General features: G+C 39.9%; 1 protein-coding gene across 4 annotated transcripts in view; it reads left to right on the top strand.

Annotated features, from left to right (window-relative positions):
* Positions 1 to 15,898, top strand: part of LOC144002532 (matrix metalloproteinase-17-like) — a 44,698-nt gene extending 28,800 nt beyond the window's left edge. The window contains exons 5-12 of one of the 4 annotated variants that reach the window (XM_077497843.1): positions 5,216 to 5,392; positions 6,491 to 6,593; positions 9,012 to 9,094; positions 10,332 to 10,484; positions 11,544 to 11,801; positions 13,555 to 13,760; positions 14,115 to 14,201; positions 15,501 to 15,898. In XM_077497843.1, the coding sequence (XP_077353969.1) occupies positions 5,216 to 5,392; positions 6,491 to 6,593; positions 9,012 to 9,094; positions 10,332 to 10,484; positions 11,544 to 11,801; positions 13,555 to 13,760; positions 14,115 to 14,162 (1,028 nt within the window). In that variant the 3' untranslated portion in view covers positions 14,163 to 14,201; positions 15,501 to 15,898. Of the gene's footprint in view, positions 1 to 5,215; positions 5,393 to 6,490; positions 6,594 to 9,011; positions 9,095 to 10,331; positions 10,485 to 11,543; positions 11,802 to 13,554 lie in introns of all 4 variants that reach the window. The other 3 variants (XR_013278762.1, XM_077497842.1, XM_077497841.1) reach the window with 3 other exon arrangements.
* Positions 15,899 to 17,095: the final 1,197 nt, after the last annotated feature.

Below are 17,095 nucleotides of genomic sequence, written 5' to 3'. Positions count from 1 at the left end.
GGTCGTCTGCGGAGTTTTCAAGGTATTGTTGTCCTTTGTCAAAGAGATCATAGTTGATGTCTAAGGACATTAAAAATGAAGGTCAATACCGAGAGCCTTTTTCTTACCTGTACCCTTTTTAAAAAGGCAAATTTGTTTTGATGGCTGTGATATGGGGTAGATGCCACGGACTTCCGACTTCCTGGTTTCCACACATCAGCGCCGTTTCCGGCCACTGCTGGCCTCGTTCCACCACTCGCACTCCCACCCCTGTGCCCCCAACCGTGTGCCCCTTCCGACGGGTGGGAGCACGCAGAAAAATGCGTACATGATTGTGTAGGGGTAAATGGCAGTTCACAAATCACCTGTATTTCACCTGTAAGTATGATTGAAATGAAAATAAATTTAAAGATGAAAGAAAATTATTTTTTTTTAGATGAAAAAGAGGGTACAGCACTTTGTATACAGCAACGCCTGTTCTTAAAGCGCTTTATCAATAAAGTTGAGTTGAGTTGTGTTGAGGTACATACGTCTACTTATTACACATAGTGTCCATGCCCTATTTTAAGAGTCTGTCTAATCTGCTGAATTTTTTTTTAAAGGCAGCAACTTTAAAAAAAAATAAAATAAAAAATAAGTTATTTATTGTTGTTAAAATTATACATTTTCAAAGAATGCTGATGTATTATTTTTTTTTATGTCTACAACAATAACCGTAAAATTGTGTTTGTTTGTTTGTTTGTTTTTCCCCCAGACTATAATCGTACACCAAAATCTGAAACCGCTGCACTCCGAGCGATAGAAGAAAATTGTGTCTTATTTTTTATAAACTGGGTCATTCATGAAAATGAGGTTTCACTGTATAATGGACCCTCGGTTTTCGTACGTCCTATTTTTCCCTCAGGGTTGCATCCTTGGACCAGTTCTGTTTTCATGCTTCCACTGGGTCAGTTGTTCAACCGCTTTCATGAAATGTCATAGCACTGTAATGCGAAAGATACACTGATCTGTTTCCCGGTCAAACCCAAACACCAGATGATCTCCCTCCAAGAGTGTTTAGTTCATAAACAGTCATTTGCCCTCACAAAAACAAAGTTATTTTGATTGGTATTGAAATCTTTGTCATTGTTGCTACTCAGGTTATTGGCCCACTTTACCAGAACAATAAATCCATGCTAAGAATCTTGGCATCATCGTCGCCCCGTATATGATGTTTGACCATCATGTCATTAAACTGGTCCAGTCTTGAGTTCTTCACATTTAAGAATCCACACATTTACCTTCTCCTGGTTGGACTACTTTAACTCTCTCTCTAGTACACCAGCCTCAGTCAGTTGTCTCTAAAATGCTTTCCATAAACTACAAGATCCTTTTGATTGCTTTTTAAACACTCCATGGCCTCGCCCCTAGCTACATTTCTTAGCTATTTGTTCCTCATTCCATTACACTACTACTTTTTCAACATGACTACTTTATTCTCAGTTTTGTATGTTCATGTATCTGTCAATCACTGTGTTTTATAAAGTGCTATTTAGATAATACTGTGCTGCTTTTTCGGAACCAATTAATCATGAAGACCAAGCTTCCACTGTAAGTGAAAAAACAGGCCAACAAAATGCGTGCGGCATCACGAACGGAAGTGTGTACTTGAACTGAGATGACACTGTGATGTTTGCAGATTTTAAGTGCTGTTACCTTTAAAAAGTTGATGTTATTTTCATCAGCCTTTAACTATTTAGTGAGAGTCAGTAAATTCAAGTGGCCTTCAGTTTGTGTGTTGCGTGTGTGGGTGCATGTGTATATGAATCATCGAGCTCTGCAAGTTGTTCCTGCTTTTAAGCCAAACCCCCACTGTGATGAAGCCCCTCAAGGGTGAAATTTGCATCCGAGTGCATCAGACCTTTTAATCTAAAAAGCAAACACACATCTTCATATGGTACATGTCCCGCTGGTCAGGGAGTATTGTTTAGCTTCAGAAGACACCATTTTCATCACACTTAGGCTGTAGATCTAAACATAGAAAATTTACAATTAACAAGGTTTAGTAAACCTTGACTTGAAGGAATAACTCAAGTATGATCAGCTTTTATTTTGGTTTAGCGATCGGATTGTGTTTGACCTCAGATCTTCTGGGAACATCCATCCATCCATATTCCATAGCACTTCATGTCCACGTGAGGGTCACGGTTGAGCTAGAGCCTATTCCAGCCAGAGGCAGGTGCTCCAGTCAATCACAGGACATATATAGGAGCAACTATTCACGCTCACAGTCAGCTAAGCGCTACCGCGACTAGTAATGAGCAATGCGAAGATGTTTTTTTATACAAATGCTTGTGTCAGGAGTGTCTGCTTAATTCTTAAAATGAGTGATTCTGTGAGTAAGGCATTCTGTGTTTCTAAGTCAATCTAACGAAGGCTGGGTTCACTATTGGCAAAGTAGTCTATAAAGGGGTGGATGAGGCCAGGCCCACTAGTGAAAATGTGATATTATTCCAGTTCTTTGGATTATTTTGATCATCGCATTACATATTAAGGCACCTGGGAATAGTATTTAGGGTGGGATCATGTGACTCATCTAGGAAGTCCCCCAAAAAGAAGACATTCAATTGGGGTTGACTTGTCTTTTGGCTACATAGGCTGGGTCCTTGGAATGGCGCAGCCCATCAATTGGGGCGTAGCTAATGACTTCAAGTAACACACATATTCCAGTCGCATACTCGCTGCTGTCCCACAACGCCCTCCTACAGCCTCACCAGACGTGTTTATCACGGTGTCTGCGTAACCGTCCAGACAACAGATGTTTAACTCAGCTGTGCTCCCGCCGAGCTATCTGATCCATAAATTGTTCGACTCTCACAAAAGGCACGTTGATGCCTTCAAGAACTTGTTAGGTCATCTGAATGTTAGCGCTTCAGCTCTGTAATCATCTCGAGAGAAATGGACCTTATCGGATCAAATCCAACGCTGAGTAATTGCCTTTGCTAATTCCCTTCCACCTTCTCCCAGTGCATTGTTCTCAGCGGGGCATTAAATCTTGGTCCGCTAAGGCCAACTCCTAATGTGTGTGATGATGCTGAATAGTGGAATATTAAGTAGCACGTTTACTGGACCAGTTCACCACTTCTCTATCTGATCCATTAAGACTAGTGAGAAGGGTAATTTCAAATAAGAGGAGATCCAAGAAGTGGTCTTTTTTCTCTGATGGGCATCGAATGGCTTCTATTAATTATTAGTACCCATGAAGCAATCTGCTGCTGACAAGTAATTATCTTGAGTGAAACAAAGGCCTCATTAAGCAGCTGAATTGTTCTACTGTGCTGTACCTGTATACACTAAAAAAGAAAATTGAGTGGTAATTTCAAATATTTATTTCTTATTTGTGAACCAGATTTTCCTGTAACTGGGCCATCATAAGCGCTCAAGATTCTTGTTCATGTCATTGACCGAGCTCCGAATGATCTCTTCAAACTCTTCATAGTCCAATATATGAAAAATTCAATTTGTTCAAAATGGTAAATGGAGTGTATTTTAATAGCGCTTTATCTTCATATGTTTACTAACCCATATTGACTTTGAGCTGTCGAAGCCTCCACTGACCATTGACGCAGTGTACCAACTCCACGGAAATAACTTAATTTACTTTCTTTGAGCACCAGAATACCGCGCCATGTACCCTGGCCAACGAGAGAAGCAATTATGTTGTTTTGTCCCATTCTATATCCATCTATGAGGTGTGACTAGTTTGTTGTAGCTTTGTTCTTATTAATGTTACGCTCGCTAATGCTATGCTAGTAGCTTTGTCTTTGCTAATGCTACGTTAGTACTTTTGTCCTCACTAATGGTACACTTGCTAATGCTACACTAGTAGTTTCATCCTCGCTCATGCTACGCTCACTAATATTAAACTACAGCGTTCACTAATGCTAAGTTAGTTCATCTAAGCTAAGAAGGCGTGAGAGGCGGCCAGGGTCCATGTTTGCAAAGTCCATTTTGTTTGTTGTGTGTGAAGTCAACAACTTGATGTTAAAACAGCCAATTATTCAGTTGCTAAGATGGTGTCTTACACACACCCGCAAACCACTTACGGGTTACACACTTCCCATTCAAACGTTCCTCTCTAAAAATATGCATTAATGGATGGACTTGAATGGGAATATATACTAATACCTGTATATACTCAACTTATAACTATTAACTGGAATTTTTTTGTTGAATATATGAGATCATTGATTCAAGTTGGCAAAAATCTGGTGGGGAAAAACAAAATCACTTATTTTTGCATTCATACTTTTACTGTTTTTCCAGAAAGACTAATATCATGTTAAGATAAATTCCATTCAAAGCTTGAAGTTTGTGATTAAAAAGTTCTGGCATCGTGTCTACACAATAAAAGCATTTAGGTTGATATAAAAGCTGCTTAATGACTCAGTTGTGAATCCGTCAGTGCAAAGCCTTGACTGCTAAATATAAAAGAATTTTGATTGCCTGTAGAGCTTTTCAAAGCTCGCTCTGCCTTTAGTCAAAATTCGCTACGCTTCCACTGTGTCCGCGGGCGTACGCTCGATTCATTCGGCCTCGCATGGGTTCTAAACATGACGCTTTGTACACGATTAGTTCAAAGCCCTTGTTTTCTCTCAATCCCTCCTTTTGTTCACCTCTCCTGTCTGCACCGTGTGCTCCTGTAGATTACAGCCGCTATTTGTCTTGCGAAGGTCCCAAGTGGGACCTGGAAGGGCGAGAGTGTGTCCCTTGCAGGTGCCAAGCTAAGGTTACAGTCCTCAGGGGCTCTGTGCTAGTTTAGCTTCGCCTAGCTTGACATGGAAATCCTCCGTGTTTCCGGAAAATCTCTGTTTTGAATAAAAGCGGTCAGACGTGGAATTTATGAAGCTTTTTCTTTTGAATACTCCAAAGCCACCCCTGAGGTGTCGATCTGCTCTCTGATTCTGACTGGCAACCCCGAGACTCAGGCAGGATTTGCAAAGTTATCTCCCTGCCGCACACTTGACAGTGCTGGAATCCTCCTGATTTAGCTTGCCATGCATCTTAATTTGTTCGGTAAGCAGATGAACATCCACAGGATAACACACCTGAACTGGGTTTTGAACACATGATTCTGGCCCACAATCCACAGGAAGGTCACATTGTCAAAAGGTCCTAAAATATCCAACGTGTACCGTCCCACTTTTATGGAAAACAGTTTTGTCTTTCACTTCACTCTCTGCTGTGTTTTCTTCAGACTCTCACGGGATGGACCTGTTTGCAGTCGCCGTGCACGAGTTTGGTCACGCCATCGGCCTTGTCCACACCTCAGCCATAGAGTCCATCATGAGACCGTATTACCAGGGTCCTGTCGGAGACCCTCTGAAGTACGACTTACCCTATGAAGACAAGGTCCGCGTCTGGCAGCTGTATGGTATGATAAATGATATGTTTGCATTCATCGCAAGTGTCTTAGTGCCGGATACCGCACTTTGTACTTCGGTCTTCTTTGTCTCCTGTTGAAAAACTTTTCCTCACTGTGGCAAACAACCACATCAAAAGTAAATCTATTCTTTGGGTGTGAAAAGAAAAGTCTCGTGGCCTATAAGGCACTGGGGGAGACCCTGAAATTGTGTGCAGTATCACATTCCAGTCGCACAAAAATATGTTTTAAAATTGACAGCCTTTATACTCTGGAAAGTAAGAGTTGTCCATGAGCTGATCACAACAGGGTCAAAAAGGGACCCTCCTAACTTTTTAGGCTTATTCAATAAATCCAAACAGTTCAAATGAATAACCCACAAAACAACCCAATGGCTGCTTTGACCCAAGATTAAATAACTCATAAAACAAGACAAAAGTTTGGTTGGTTTCTGGGTTATTCATTTAATTTGACCCAACATTTGGGGCTAAAAACCTCAATAAGTTGGGTCGGTTCACTTTTGACCCAATTGCGTTATTCAACTAACCCAAAAAGTTTGGCTAAATGAATAACTAACCCAAATCGGGCCAAGTATGGTCCAACCCAACTTTTTTTTCATCAGTTAACCCCAAAACCTTGGGTCAATTTAAATTAATAAGCCAAAAAACAACCCAAAATTGTGTTGATTTATGGGTTATTTATTTGACCCAACTTTATGAGCTAAATACCTAAAAAAGTTGACCCAATTTGATTCAACTTCTTGGGCTAAATACCTCAGAAAGTTGGCTGAAATGAATAACCCACAAAACAACCCAATTTCCGGGTTGTTTTGTGGCTTATTAATTTAATTTGACCCAAATTTTGGGGCTAACTCACTAAAAAAGTTGGGTTGGACCACACTTGACCCAATTTGGGTTATTTTGACCCAACTGTTTTTAAAATTATGTTTAGATATATAAGAATACAAACAACATGAACTTTAATATGGTTGTAAAGTCAGAATTTTCAATCGAGCTTTCGTTTTGGATCTCAGTGTATTTTGTAGATGTTCCTAATACTCTGACTGGTGAGGCTATATTAACTCGTATTCATCCTTTCACCTCATCCCAGGTGTCCGTGACTCTGTTTCACATACAAATCAGCCAAGCAGCCCTTCCCAAACGGCCGAGCCTCCTGTCCTGATGGACATTCCAGAAAACAAATCCATTTTGCAGTAAGTCCCACTGTTTTTCATATTGTAATCTTATCAAATGACACTTAAAAAACATTGCATTTCAGACTACAGTATAGAATATTCACATTGCAAGCACACAAGCAGATTAGATTAGGTCACATCCTATTAGGATAATGACTTTCGATGTAGTTTGTGCTCTCACAACTTACTGTAAGTTGATATAAACTTTCTACAAATTTACGAAGCCGTACAATTGCTCCTGATAAAGCCAATAATAAAAATTCAGAAACATTGCACTCACTAGACTTTGTTATAGGTGAATTCACATTTTTATGGCTTTCCGTACTTTGCTTCCCTTTAATTCTCCCAAATGTTTTCTCACTCATGCTGAGAAACAGACGTAATGAAGCCATGCAGGAATACGCAACACGGCCTGCAAAATCAGTGTTTGCATCCTAATGTGGAATAATGATATGAGAGGCCATATCGGGAGCGTGCATCGGTAAGAGCGCGTTTGGGAGCCAGCCCACCTAATTAAGGCATTCCCTGAAGAAACCGGAGCTTCTGTCCGACAGTATCTTCCGCTATTATTACGGATAATTAGACTTAAGTTTATCCGTTTATGAATCGAATGTGTGTCTGAGCCATAAGGGGGCATCCCCTGAGTCCAACCACATGCAAAAATGTCAAGCTTGGATGATATCACCTAAGGAGAAATAGACACTTCTTAAGAAGTAGCCATTAGGCTGTATTTTTTTTTTTTTTTAAAGCAGTCTCCTCACAATCACGGGTTACCATTTCTCCCTTGACTCTTGGCCTGAACTCTTGGGCACATCTCGCTGTTGAGCACCACAGGCCTGTGTCCGGGCGTGTGAAATTAAATTCCAACCTTTTTATTCATCACAGGGGCTTTTGAGTCACACTCGGTCTGGTCCCGCGCCAAGGATCCATTTGCCTTGGGTGACCTAACCAAGAGCATAAAACCCCTGACAACTGAGCACCCAGGATTATTGGGACACTCAAACCACAATACGTTCATGCCTGGAGGAGCAATGCGAAGCTCCAAATATATTTTTTTTTTTATTATTTTTTTTAATTCAAAAATCAATGACAATTTCAAGACACTGGTCGGCTACGGGGGATGGTCAATCTTTAAGTTGTTAAATTTTTTCTGAAGTAACTAGGGCTGGGTATTGCCAACAACGTCATGATGTAATGTGTATCCCGATACGATGCGGTCACGATATGATACGTATCGTGATACATGTGTATCCGGAAACATGGCCTTCAAAGTAATACATAAGATACATATTAATATCGCGATATTAAAAGTACCACAATATTGTCGTCAAGTCACAATATTAAAAGCAGCACAACCATTAAAAATGTATTGAATTACATTTGTGCAGTTCTAGCACCCTCTGGTGGTTAATTTATTAGTGCAATTTTATTATAATTAGGAATGTTTTGGCCACTGTGGCGGCTATCACTCCTATAAATCAGTCATACCAACATATTTTTTAACATCTGCGTCAATAAAAAATATTACTTTTGGCCCGCTTCTGCCAAACACACAATTGTGAACTACATAGACCATGATGCTTTGCGCCGCTGAGCCAATAAAAGCACATGATGACATGGCCAAGCCTATTTCTCCGTCACTGCTGTTATTATGTACACAAACACAATATTGTGCTTTTTTCCCTCAATGTGAGCTTTTTTTTTAAGATTTATTTATTTATTTATTCATAATATTGTTAATTTGTACATTATCGTGAGCTTTTTTTGTTTCGCCAACCTCCCCACAAAATTGTGATAATTTTCATCTCCCTAACCCTGTCATGCCCTTGCATGACCCAAACATAACCCTGGCATGACCCAGTCATGACAGTACCATGACCCAAACATAACCCTTGCATGATCCAAACATAACCCTGTCGTGCCCTTGCATGGCCCAAACTTAACCCACCTGAGCATTTTGGTCGTAGGTTCCAATGTGCCTTCCTCGTGTCGTCGGACAAGTTCCGTTAATCAAGTCTGGCTTTGCGAGGGCAGCCTCAGTCATCAAGCTGGATTAACGCCGACAAGAATGCCGATATTGACCCTTACGTGTTAATCGAGAGCTGAACATTGTTCATGTAGGGCCTCCTATTCTTTGCCTTGACAGTCGTCAAGTCTCGCCATTGAGCATGTGAGCCACGTCTGTTCTTTAAATTGCGACAGGATAAATTCACCTTGTCAGCCTGGTGGCAAGCACTCTTCTGTTAAATTCATGCACAGGATATAAACAGTGTGAATAAATCTGGACGCAGAATGAAATCTTGAAAGGGATGAGATCATTTGACTGGAGAAGCAAGCGTACGCTTTCAACATTTAAAGAGCTGATAAATGTCCACTTTTCACTATTGTTTTCCTATTTTTAACAGTCTCTCTGTTCTTTCCTCACATCTATCTCAGGCTGGCGCGAGATGCCCCAGACAGATGCACCAGCTACTTTGATGCAGTGGCCCAGATACGAGGGGAGGCCTTTTTTTTCAAAGGTAGCCAAGCACAAAGGCAGAATGACGGATGCAGAAGCTGCAAATAAATGAGCTCAAAAGATGTGTGAGGAGGAGGAAATGAAGAAAAAAAAAAAAGAGGGTGCGGGAGGGGGAATGGATGAGCGCGGTTTTGCTGTGGACGCCCAACTGAGACCCGCTGTGAGGCGGTCGTTCCGAAATTGCATCAGGCTTTCATATTGGCCCTCTGGAGTGGGCCCAGCCTCCTGCTGACAACAGCAACAGGGAAAAGAGAAGAGCTTTTGCATCTTCACAAGCTGTTTACTTGAACTGACTTCTCAGCATACCTTCTAATTCATCCAAATTATAAAGACACTCTTGCCTTTTTAATGTTTTCATACTATCAAAGTGGCATTTTCCTTCCAGTTGTTTAACATTTCACCTTTTGAACAATCCGTGAAAATCTTTTTTAAAAACCAAAAGGCACGTTTTCATTTTTCACATGAACGGATGTAATTTAAAGTCAAATGTGTTATTTTTCTCTTGAGGACGAAAGGCTTAAAAAATGGTGATTGGTTGTGCATGTTAAGGAGCGATGTCAAGTGTGTTGTCTGACCCAGCGAAATCAGAAATCTTGAGAGTGTCGTGATATTACACAATGTTCTTGCTGTGATATGAGAAAATAATCCCTTAAATTTGAAAATGATTGATTCGGTCTGGAGGAAAAAAGGGATGCTGGCTTTTGTCAGATTGTCACTTTTCTAAAATAATTGCTAAGATGATGATACTGCATTTAAAATGTATTATATTTCTGTTCTGAGTTGAATAGTTGTGTCTGAATATCATTAATTATCATGATTTAGGTGAATAATTTTAGAAATCTCATGAAGAGGTTGACAGCCATAATAATTCAATAATTGATCATTCTGAATCCTGTTGTCTCTCAAACAGATTAAAGATCGATACGAATTATTTATTTTACAAGGTACTGATACCACTAGTACTTTTGATACATAAAATTTTCCCAAAATAAGACCATAATATCCCTTAAAAATGACACAAAATGGATTCATTTTCTATTCTTCTAGTTTCTATTTCCTGATAGTAAAATGGCCACAAGAGGGCTTGAACCTACTTAGTGTTCTGTTGATTAGGTGACAACTAGCTAAAAAGCACTACATAAGCTCAGTCCACTTACCATAGTTTGAAACATCAGAGCATATCAGCAGCTTTTTACTTATTTATTTATTTATTTATTTATTTGTCTTTGTTCTCATAGGAAAATACTTTTGGCGTCTCACTCGAGAGAAGCACCTGGTTTCTCTGCGTCCCGCTCAGATCCACTGGTTTTGGAGGGGCCTGCCCGCCAACCTAGACAGCGTGGACGCCGTCTACGAGAGACCGGGCGACCACAAGATCGTCTTTTTTAAAGGTGCACATGCTAGTAAATTAAGCATTACTTCACATCGGTACACACTATCTGTTATGTGCTGGGGTTGGATCCCCAAAACGCAGACACAAATAATACCTTAACTATTTATTCACTTCGAGAGGCGTGGAACAAACTTGGCTAGACGAGAAGCAACGAGAGTTGCACAGAGGGAACAGAGGTAATAATCCGACAAAAACACACTTCTCAGACAGGACAACGAATTAATCTGATTGGCTGTGGCTAGACATGTGGGTAACAGGACTGGCATGGTATTATCTGATTGGCTGTTGACCAGATAAACAGATTAAAGATTCCTGACATCACACAGCTTCTGACAGCACATTAGCATCGTACCAGTTGAAACTAGATGCTGGTTACATCAGGTCAAAACATACTTGACCTCACGGTCATGACCCAAACATAACCCTTGCATGGCCCAAGCATAACCCTTGCATGACCCTAGTCATGACAGTAAGCATGACCCTAGTCATGACAGTAAGCATAACCCTTGCATGACACGAGTCATGACACTATCATCATCAGTTGAAAAATTAACGCTGCCAGCTAGTTTTCTGAAATCTCTGTGAGGGAGGACTCAAAATAGAAGTAACTTTTTAAGGGGAAATTGCAAATCTCCAGATAGCTTTAAAGTGTGTGACACCTTTCAACCTCTGAGCTGACGAAAGTATACATTGTTGTTTGCTCATGCCTTCTGGGGACTCGAATTAATGATGCTGCTGAAACACTCATACACAAACTACTTTATAAAAGTGTGGTTAGCAGATTTTTTTTTATGTTGACGGTCCACTGTCGGTGCTAATATTTGGAAAAGCCTAGCTTGTATTGACTGAAAGCCAGTTGGATCTGTAAAAGTGCCAAGCTTGCAGTCCACACCTGTAATACAATTGCGTAGTGAATTTCCACAAATAATTTATGTAAAATCTTATCATTAGGGCAGTTTTGCCGAAAACACCTAAATATCATTTTATCAGCATAGTATTTTTACTTATTTATTTTTATTTTATTTAATGTTTTCATTGTCTTGGCTTGCCTGTCCAGGTCTCAAGTACTGGGTGTTTAAAGACAACGTCATGGAGGAGGGTTTCCCGCGTCCAATCAGCGACTTCGGCCTGCCTCTGGAGGGCGTGGACGCGGCTTTTGTGTGGCTCCACAACGAGAAGACGTACTTCTTCAAGGACAACCGCTACTGGCGCTACGACGACCACCTGAGACGCATGGATCTGGGCTACCCGAAGGACAGCACGCTGTGGAAGGGCCTGCCCCCGCACCTGGATGACGCCATGAGGTGGTCTGATGGTGGGTAGACAAATGTGGTGAATTGAAGTCCAAATTACAGTGGCAGACACATTTTTGATCCATGTATATAATATTGTGGCTGTTTTTATGATTGCCACAAACGCCAAATTATATTAATTAGTCAACTAACAAAAAGTTAGCTTATCTATTCCTTAAGTGTATATATTTTGTTTTTTTATAAATGACTTTTTTGCATGCATTTAAATGGTTTCAATGAATGTTTTTGAGTAACTTTGAAGGACATAAAATTCAACTCCAGAAATGAATGAAGTGTTGATAAATTAGTCTCTCAACCATTTGAAGTCCTTGCTGAAACATATCAAGTAAATGAAATGCTACTTTAATGCGTTGAAGGTCTTCATTTCAAGTGACACGTCGCTGAATAGATATTTGAAATGAAATCTTCACATTTTTACTCAGAAAAACAAGCATGAAGCACTTGTGGAAGTCAAAACGTTGAAGTTCAGCCAGTTGAGTGATTCAGGTTGAGTCAAACAAATTTAGCGTCACATCTTGAATGCCGCCGGCACCCGCCACAGCAGCATGTCAACGTTTTACACGTGCTCGCCAATTTGGATGCTTTTGCACTCGAAGTTCAAGTCTACAAGGAAAAATGATGAATTTTAGGAAGAAGCCTATTGAGCTCACATTTGTGAAGATGGCAGACTTTTGAATGCATTTTTACGAGGGGTGTCAGGAGATTAAAAATTGTAATCGTAATTAAACGCTTGACTTCATGATTAATCACAAATTTTATATCTGAAAAAATGTTAAACTAATAGAAATATGGCTGCATCTTTTAGTCATTGATACAGTAATTTCATAATTCATAACATTGAGTTAAAATTAAAAAGATGTACTGTAAAAAACGAGTTTGATATTGATTTGTCTTTAGGTAATTTTTCTGCCACTAGATGGCATAATTGCATTTGTAAAACGGTGACATCTCGGTGCATTTTTCTTTTAAAAATTCTGCACATTTTTTAAATTGTAAAATACAACTTGACCCCATTTTCCACAAATATATGCATTATTATTAAATATATTACAGCTAAATTTTGACGTGGACATGACTGCTGCTTTGCGACTGGAATTCCCCCAGGTACAGGCTTTATAAGTAAGAGGCGGTCATTAATCGCAGGTTAAAAAAAAAATAATAATAAATTGTGGCATTAAAAAAACTTTTAATTAACTCAAAATTAATGCACTAATTATGACACCCCTAATTTTAGCACTTAAGTAATCAGACAAAAAAATTACATTAAATTAATGCCATTAATTCCTGTATATTCAATATTCTCAAGGAGGAGTTGTCTTAAAAAAAAATTATAATAATAATAAAAATACCATAGGTGTATATATGCCATCCTCTGGTGTATATTTAGTAATCTGCCCATGTTGCATACGAATCCAGCTGTGTCTGTAACATAAGGCGCCGCCGTGGGCTCGAGTAATGAGAGGGAAAACGTAAACAGTTTGAATGCCGGATCAGTGATTCATGAAATTAAGCCCTTGATGATATGTGCTGTGTTTTTTTGTGAGCGCTTAATGAGAGCACAGATGATTCAGCAGATCTGACATGCAAATTTATGTTTTATTTTCAAACTGTTGTGCAAGAAAAAGAAACAAGTTCAAGTCAACAAATTCCCTCGCAGTCCAGTTATGGATTTTAACTTTTGAGCGGCAAGCTCCCCCTAGAGGCCACAATAGTCCAGTGCCCTTCTTCACATCTACTCCGCTCCCCCCAACACAGGCTCGTCTTACTTCTTCAAGGGGAAAGAGTACTGGCGCGTGCCCAACAGCGACATGGAGGTGGAGGCGGATTACCCCCGCCTCATCGCCAAGGACTGGCTGCTGTGCACCGACATGCAATCGGACTCGCCGGGCAACGAGGCCAAGAGCACCGAGAGTCGGGTCAACGTGCACCCTCACCAGGACCACGCCGAGAACGGCTACGAGGTGTGCTCCTGCACCTCGGATAGCGCCTCGCCTTTAGGGGTCCGGCCCTCGCCGGCCCTCCTGTGGCTGCTGCCGCCCCTCTGGATGCTCTGGTTGGCCTTTCGACCTCTACCGCTATGATGCCAAAAAAACACAAACACAAAAAAAACTGTTTGATTAGATTATATAATACTGTACTTTAGTTGTTATTTATTGCACAATCCTTCGAGCGGGTTCTTGTTGTTTTGGATGAAGCGCTGCAATCACTTTTTTGCTCCCCAACACAAAATGTTCATTTTTTTGCATCCAGGATGGAAGAAATCTTGGATGTACCAACATTGAGCCTCAACAAATGAGTTTTGATGTCCTTTTCAGGAACATATGATTTTAATCGATAGTATGAAGTACTATGGCATTGAGTAGTCGCTGCTGAGTTTGATGGGAAGTCAAGAGCTAACACTGGTAGGTGTTGCCTTTCATCACCACGTACATATATGTCAACATTTTGCAAGTTGTTTCTGTTCATATGAAAATAGGAGCACATTGTTTCGAAGTAAAAGGAAAAGCTCATCAGATTTGTAGATACAGTGGAGCCCCGATTATTTTCACATTTGGAAATATTTCATCCCAGAAGAACCAATGGAAATATCAATAATCTGTTCCAGAGTCAAGAGGCAGCCAATAACAGATTTATGTCCCAATTTTAATATTATTTTTTAAATGTATGTAAAAATATTGATGAGCACTTTTAATCATAAAACTTAAAAATCAAACACTATAAAGAGGGAGTTTGCCATTTAAAAAAGAAGCACTTGTCATATTTTCTAACAGTCATGACTTGACTATTGTAAATAAGCATTTGTTTAAAAAATAAATCAGCCGTCTCTGGCCCCATTTGTGCCTTTAATTTGTTATACAAGGAACCAACCTGCCTGAGGAAAATCAACCAATCAGAGGCAGACATGTGACTTTTTTTTGAAAAATTGCAAACCCCCTTTTAACTTTAACAGGTGACAAGTTACGCATATAGTGTCGCTAGAGTCTTACTGCTTTGAGTTTTATGCTACTTCTGCTGTAAATTCTCAACACGTCAAACTTGCTGAAGCCGCCGCCTTCTTTTGCAATGAAGTCGAAGAAAAAGCAAAACAAGGAACTCCTCCGATCCTTAATTAGCTTGAAGTCCTGTGCGTGATAGTTTTCTGTCCCTAAATTTCATGTCAGTGATGCTATGCTAATTAGCATTCATTAACACCAACCAGTGTACCCTGTGATTGGCTGTTCAGGGTGTACCCCGCCTGCTGCCCATAGCCAGCTGAGATAGGCTCCAGCACCCCGGTTCAGAAAATTGATTGATTGATTGATAACACCAACCATAAAAAACACAAACTATTAGGTGAATGAGTCCCAAAAATTATACAGCGATACATTCTGAGTGAATGAAGCTTTGCGAAGCTTCATGAAGCACTTGCAATATTGTTTTACTCCTCAAGATGGTGCTCTTGTTTTAAAGATAAAGGATCGTGCTCTAGAAATTGCATCTCTAAACCGAGAGTGCCAAAAAGAGGAGTCTAAAAACATCACAAGGGCTTCATGAAGCTTCATTTGTCCATCCCTAGTGCCATTCACTGACTCTAATGGAAGGTATAAAACGGGCAAAGCATTGTGGGACATACCAAGCTGTTTTATGAATGGCAAGCAGATGCTTTACTGCAGGGTTGTTTCTGATTGTTTTGTTTTTTTTCTTTTCCTGTTTTGTACAAGTGTTCGAACTCAATCCGCAGAAGTCCAAACGTGTGCCAGGAGAACATCTGCCTTTTGCTTTTGCATCCGGGCCGCCAACTTTCAAATGGCGGCGGAGGGAAAAGCGCCGTCGCTGCCGGCTTTCTTGCTAAAACTCCATCAACTGCTCCCCTGTTTGGTTTTTCCAGGCGTTGATCATTTCCACAGCTGCTTCAGCATTGTTTTTTTTGTTTTTTTTGTTATTCCCCATCGTCAAGGTGACAGCACTGTGCTTGTAAAGTTCTATTTCTCTATTAGACTGATATATATAACTTGAGGGGTTGTGCACTTGTAGCAAAAAAAAAAAAAGTGTATATTTTAAGTTGCATTTTGTAATGTAAAATATTTTTATAGAAAAAAAATAAAATGTACATGAGCGACTTTGGTCTACTGGGACTCATTTTTCTTCCCAAAGCCATATTGGAGACTACGCGGCATCTTGCAGACCCCAACTTGGGGGGGTTGTCCTTCTCTAGCACAATCTGTGCTGTCTTCATGTTGCATGCGGAACACATCTTGTCAATCAACACACACAGAAGGTGCTTTAGTAGCAAACTTATTGGCAGACGATCATACGCAAATGTTTCTTAAGGGAAGCAAATTCTGTAAAGAAAGTTTGTAGCTCTTTTATGCTAACAAAGTGAAAGGCAGTCGTGCTTTTGCAGAGTCGGTCATACAAATGTATTTTCACTATGTTGAAAATGGCTGAGACAACTACACAATTGCGCAACACAACTAAAAAACTAGCATGCGTCCAAGTGGTGTGTTAGGAACAAACTTTTGAGGCCTAATTTTTCCAAGAATACTTTCCACGAAGAATAAAGTGAAGCAATGACAGCGATGGGCTCATAAGAGTGAAAAATGAGGCCGAGATAAACACGGAAAACAAACATTTGAGGAAAAGACAAGCGAAGGAAATTAAATGTCGTCTTCTGCAGGGACAGCTGACTGATGAGGACGCAATGAATAACCTGAAAGTTTGCTCTTCACTTAGAAAGCATAGCTGGATCACTTCGACCTCAATTCATGAGGAAATTATACAGAATATAGCATGACCTTAAAAATGGTGACTAACTCATACAAACCAAAGACACGTTTGAAGATGAGATAATCCGTGTGTTTAAATGTGAGTCTAAGGCTGGTAGACACATATACATGTATAAATTGTGCCTTGAAATACAAGTTTAATGTATTCAGTGATCACACTTGCAACTCAAAACATTTGTACTGTGTCAGAAATCATCGTTCCCCATTTAAATGAATGTAAAAATACAATGAATCCATATAATATTGTACTTAAATAGGCTATCCAATTCAGCATGCTGCTCCTGATGTACCCACCGTGGCCACTAGGAGGCAGCACTTAACACCGTCATGTACACACAAACACAATAGAATAGACTCCTTTTTCTATTACTACTCAATAATTAGTTGTTATATTGCTTTTTTTTGATAGAGGATAAATAATGTATTCCTGTTATTGTTAGGTTATCTGTCCACATGTGTTATTCCACCATTTGTGTTGAAAAATGTGTTGCTTGAAGTGAAAAAAACAAAAATACTGTGTCTATCGATGC

This window comes from Festucalex cinctus, chromosome 15 (assembly GCF_051991245.1).
Source record: "Festucalex cinctus isolate MCC-2025b chromosome 15, RoL_Fcin_1.0, whole genome shotgun sequence".
Taxonomy (NCBI): Eukaryota; Metazoa; Chordata; class Actinopteri; order Syngnathiformes; family Syngnathidae; genus Festucalex; species Festucalex cinctus.
This window is presented reverse-complemented; position numbering and strand designations above follow the sequence as displayed.